This window comes from Saccostrea cucullata, unplaced genomic scaffold, assembly GCF_032062105.1.
Source record: "Saccostrea cucullata isolate Sc308-1 unplaced genomic scaffold, CSIRO_AGI_Scuc_v1 ctg1220, whole genome shotgun sequence".
Taxonomy (NCBI): Eukaryota; Metazoa; Mollusca; class Bivalvia; order Ostreida; family Ostreidae; genus Saccostrea; species Saccostrea cuccullata.
The window spans coordinates 49,118-55,067 of record NW_026931211.1 but is presented as its reverse complement, the minus strand read 5'-3'; the positions used below and the strand labels follow the sequence as shown (position 1 = coordinate 55,067).

At 34.0% G+C, this 5,950-nt stretch overlaps 1 protein-coding gene across 1 annotated transcript; it reads right to left on the bottom strand.

Moving 5' to 3' along the window:
* Window positions 1–221: 221 nt before the first annotated feature.
* Window positions 222–782, bottom strand: LOC134231801 (uncharacterized). The gene has a single exon (XM_062713771.1). It carries the CDS (start codon window positions 780–782, stop codon window positions 222–224), a length of 561 nt encoding a protein of 186 aa, XP_062569755.1.
* Window positions 783–5,950: the final 5,168 nt, after the last annotated feature.

The following is a 5,950-nucleotide window of genomic DNA, read 5'->3' as shown; positions in this document are numbered from 1 at the left end:
GATTTTCACAAGACAGACACCAACGGACATATTTTCTGTCTTTGTGTTTTTACACGCCTCTGATACCATAACTCCATTCTTTAACTGACGTATTACGACATCTTTTTATGACTTTTATCATAGAGAGTTTGGAGAAATTCTGAGACTATGCGTGCCACAGCTCCAATATAAAATTTCAAATCATTACAGGGAGTGGCTCTTAAACACTTGCTAATTGAATTTTATGCAAGATAATCTCGTCGTTGTATATGTCTGAATACACAGAGTCTGTTTTTCTGGCCTGATCCCATCCAAACAAGATGATTTTTTTCGTCATATCCCAGACCCAATGGCTCAATAATCCCATATTCCTTTGTTGATATAATGGACAGGAGATTACCGTCCTTGTTGATCACGTATATTGCGAAATCAAATCGGCCACAGATTAGAATATTTAAGAGTGCATCTACACAGATTCCACTTGGCATAAAGAATCCAGATGGCATTTCATTAGGTGGTTCATTGTAAGTGAAACGATATTTTCCTTTATAGTCTGTGACCACCACACCCTCCCTTCTATCAGACACAATAATATCTCCATTGTGGTTTTCCGTGATATAGAATGGTTCACGATATAGTTGCTGGCCTGAGCTGTCATAGTGGATGGTTTGTACTGGTTGCACTTTGCTATTATACCGAATGAATTTCACCTCTGAATTAATGGTAGGATTATCTGAATCATATCTCATCATGACCAGCAAATCACCAGAGAAGGACGAATGACAGATACACCATGGTCCCATAGTTCATTTCTCTGAATCAACGTCGATTTTGTAGCATTATTTGCGCTAAGTTTGTTAATGTTCCAGTGTGTATCTACATAAATTAGTTCTCCTGCATTGTTAACCGTATGTACTCCATAGTTTTTATTAACATCTGACAATTTATGTAGAACAGTACCTTTAAAATTCGTCAAAATAAGACTGCTTTCATCACTGACCCAAATTTTAGTTGGTGTCACAACAGAAATGTGGGCACATTGAATTAAGTCAGTCACAGCAACATACTTCTTTAACATAATTTTTTGCATCCACTTTATCATTCGTTTATTATTTCTTACTTTTCTTTTTCCTGCCTCTGTTATTTTGATTTCAACTAAAAGGTCAGTTATGTGTCCTATATTTATTTCTTCATAAAAGCTAAATATTATGTTATCTGGAGGGTCTATTGTCTTGGGGACGGAGGTTTTCTTTACGAAAAACAGAAACTTTATTGGCTTGGTTGCTAGTTGCTCGTATCTGTGCACATATTTCTCCATTTTTTTTATACTTCAATACAAAGCTCATATAGAAGTCTCTTTTATATAAACCATTAAGTGTCTTACTATGTATATCAATTAGTTTTTTCAGGTTTTCAGCTTTAACCACAAGCTCTTGTTTGATGCCGGAGAGTTTTGCTTTTAATTAAGGTTCCTACATCTCTTTTGAAGTCATATTTGAGACCTGCTAAGATTATATTGCACGATTATTTGGAAGACTATCGCCTCTTATCTCAATAATTTCTTCCCTGTGTTCCTGTCTTAGAACCGTGCAGGCTAATTTGATATCCAGAATTTCATGTCTTTGGTGGTTTTCATTTTTATCACAAAATGCACATTCACAAGATTTGCACCAGTTTTTATATTTGCAGTCTGGGTGCTTCTCACATGACTCTGGCGTTATAAAGTCTCCATGCTTTAAACGGTAAATAACGACATCATGGTCTTTGCTATCGAGGTACACAACGTGTTTCTGCTTACACGTCATACACAGATTTCGCTTACATGGCCTGCAGTAAAATTTGACGTCATTCTGACACTTAGTGCACTGAATCACTTTAATCTGTGCTGTTGCGTGCGTATTCATGATGCTACTTTTATGTGGTCTCTCTTTTCTTCTAGGTTCAAAATAAAATTTTAGGATACCATCTACAATAAAAACATTTTTTTTACAATTACTTTTTTTTTTAATTTTAATTTTTCTAAGGAAATATGCACTTAAATCATATATATGTGAGTACAAGCAGATGACATGCCGACAACTAAAAATATATTTACTAACGGAAAAAAAGAAAATGTGCATCGGTAAAGAATCTGAGAGGATTAGGCGAGACATATGCCCACACGGATTTTGTCGTTCTGTAAGCATATCGAAAATTTTATAGTTGTACGATTTACCTATTAAACATTTAACTTTTTACAGCACTGTCCAAATGATAAAATCTATATTACAAGAAACATTTAATAAGAAATTAATTAACAGCTAATATCGACCTTTCAGAGCCGAAACCATTGTTTAAAAAGGATGACTCAAATGGTCTATAAAATAAAAAAAGTCAGTGTGCCGTTCCACCTTAATTGTTCTCAACTTTGTTTTCGAACTGCAGACGGAGTGTATATACCTCAGTTGATTCGAAACATTCGAGAGCATGCTCTACGTATGAAATATTTCTAAAACGATGTAAAGTATTATCAAGAAAGTTGATAAATAAAGAATATCAACACTCTCTTTTCAGGGACTTGCATATGGTACGCTTTATCTTTCCTTTTAACTCACCATTCACAGTAGCTCAGTCGATAGAGCGCTCGCTCCGTGATCGGGAGGTCGTGAGTTCGTATCTCGGCCGCGATGACCTAGTCGATAAAATGTCTAGCAACTGTTCCTTCGTCATGCTCTCAGCACTTTGAAGTAAAAGTTGCGGGTACTTTGGATGATACCTTAAAAACCAATGCCCCTTGTCAGCGGCAGGCTTTGGCATGATAAAATCCCTTACTTCTCAATGGCCCTGAGTGCCGAGTAAAGATCCAAATTTGAAGCCCTTCGCCGTCATACTGTGACGTCTCCATATGAGTGAAAAATTCTCGAGAGGGACGTTAAACAATATACAATTAATCAATCAATCAATCCTTTTAACTGTTTTTGCAAACAAAACATCCATATCGTGCTTGTCTACCCATGATTATTTACATTTCAATCGTGTTATGTAGTCTTGAAGTGAATGCATTCAAAATGTTATATATTTTGAAAACTTGTTTATTGTAGGAAATATATTTATTTATTAACCGTAAATAAATTCATTATCTTATTTATTCATTTTGTTTTTAGTGAAAAAAAATATTTATTTAAAGTTGAACCATAAACTCGTATGCAGGTAATGAAAGTGTATTGTTGCATAAGTAAGTAAAGCGAAATAAGTAACGTCGAGTTAAAGACACAGCAAGTGTTTCGGTTTTTCACATGTAAGATTTTGGACAAATTCTGCTTCATATGAATATAAAAGTAGGTCTGCCAATAACTGGACACAATAGTACATTAAGTCTGAAGTTGTGCCCATGGAATCGATTACGTACATTTTTTACACTCATACAGGAAACATATTGAGATAACAAACAGTATTCAAGATCAAAAGTCCATAAAACAATACAAAATAGATATATAAATATAAATAAAATAATTACAAGTTTAATTCGGAAGATCCCATAATGTGAAAATTGGATGTGATGCTTTGAGGTGGTTTGATCACAAGATAGAATTTCCTGAGAGCATTTTTCAAGAATTGGCATGGTTTCACTTGTAATATTATTTTTCACAATTCTACATTTCATTTTATATTTAAATATTTTATAAGCAATAAATGATAAGAAATTATTCCAAACAAAAGTATTTTGGTAAATACCATACCTACAACAATATTTCTCCAACTAATATCTATAACTATGATTTCAGAGACTTTGTTCCATATTGATTTTTACTTGAATGCGATCAAACATCAGATGCTTAAAATTCTTTTAACTGCGACATACTCGAGAGTATCTATCAATTTCTTTATTCCACTAATTATGATAGAAATTTTTCGTTTGCGAGTTGGGTTTGAATGACACATATTCCTCTACTTTCACAATGTAAACTTAATCCAAATTACTTAAGGATATACGATCCTCAGCCAGGAAGGATAATGAAACGGAAATGGTTGTTCGTTTAGTTTCGTATTAACGTTAGACCTACGTTATCTTTCAAATTCTTAAACACTAAAAAATATTAATGTTACGATCATACAAGTAGTATGAGACTGCCATTGTACGCGGACTGCACTGGAATAATACACATAGTGTTAGAGTGTGTTTGAGACCTCTCAGGTGACGGAATAGACAAACCTTTACTCGTTTATTTCCTAACATACTATTGTAAGACCCGAACAAGGCAGATAGTTGCGGGGAATAGACAGTGAAGAGTTTAGTGTTAACCAGAAGGCATAAGACCTGGATAAGGCAGTCATTTGTTTATATAGAGAGAGGTGGCATACCACAAATAAAGGTGGGGGAAGTGCCAGGATACAGTGCTTGTGGAGTGGCAGGACAAGAAGAAATTTGTGCACGGGAGACACCCGTTGACCACAGTTAGTGGTTGTCCAATCAAGAAGAAACTGTTTATATTGTATTTGTATATTTTGATTTGGTCAACAAAAACCTGAGTTAACAGGTTAACGAACCTAAGTGTAACACCTGGTGATACAAGACAAATCCACAAACACCGTAAGCTCGGCCGCGTTGCACGTTACAATAACTCCAAAAAATAAAATTTAATTTGAAATGCATTAAAATGAAGCTTGAAAATTATTTTTTTTTCATGCAACAATTTTTATTTTATTCATCTCTGTAAGATGCAAGGTCTTTGGAAGTCTTAGAAAAGGTCTTTTAAGATTTGACATTTGTACCCTATAAAAGGAGAAAAAAAATAATACAGTTTTAGAGAAATAAGATTTTCTTGAATCCAGCCTTAGATACCATTGATAATTAGCATGATATGAAATGAGAAGTAATTTGTGATGTCTTGCAATGATTGCAAAGCCTTTTAAACTATGTATCATAAAATACATGACGGAAATAGAAGACAAAAAATACCAAATTAGTATGAAAATCATGACAATTTCTCTGAATGCCTGGATACCTATCATTTTTCAATCTAAAATATATTTGCTGATCAATTTGCAATTAGAAAATGCATTGCTGATATTCCAATTTGCTTTTTCTGTAAAAATATTGGAGATTTGACTATTTTCCCTATATAATATGATTAACTTTCATCTATAACTATGGTCGATACAATGACCTTGTCAGCAAATACAATTTATCATTGAGTCATATGCTGACTAACGTTTTTCATACCAATTGTTAGTCCATTATTTATACACTGAATTGACGACGGATTTTTTCCGTTATTTCCTGATCATGACAACGAGCACACGGCGGGTGTGACCGGTCGTCAGGGGATGCTCACTCCTCCATGGCACCGGATCCCACCTCTAATGTTTCAGAGGTCCGTGTTTGCTCTGCTCTTATTTTGTATATTGTTGAGTGGACGTTGAGATTGAATACTATTCGTTATCTCCATATCCTTCTTTTAAGAAATATTGTGGATAAATTTTCTTAACATTGTGGATTCAGAGATACTTTTATGAGTATTTTTCATTACTTAACTGCTAATTTTATATACCTGAGGATCGGACTACCTGAAGACAAGTAGAAATGTTATTGTGCATGAATGAAAAATATGAAAACTATAGTTCAGAAGGTTCAGTATAGAAATGCTATAAAGCAGAATCAACTCACCAATATGTCAGTCCTAACTGAGTGATGTGTGCAGACTAAACAAAGTGAATAACAGCAGAGCTCGTAGGTGTTTGGTGTGTCGTTGTCATTGGAGTTTAAGAAAATAAATGCATGAAGGATATGGAAATAACAAACAGTATTCAATGTTATGTTATTCATGTAAGTTCAAAGCATTGAACTGAAGTTATGCTTGAATAAAAAAAACATACGTTGAAGATTGTAAATAATGCATTTGTGTCCAAGTCCCTTTAACGCTGAAAGTAAATAAACATACGTCATATTAAAATCCTATCTATCATATAACTGGGATATTCATTATTTACA

Bases quoted from the DNA above. Each gene is read 5' to 3' on its own strand.
- LOC134231801 (XM_062713771.1), bottom strand. From the start codon at position 782: ATGGGACCATGGTGTATCTGTCATTCGTCCTTCTCTGGTGATTTGCTG.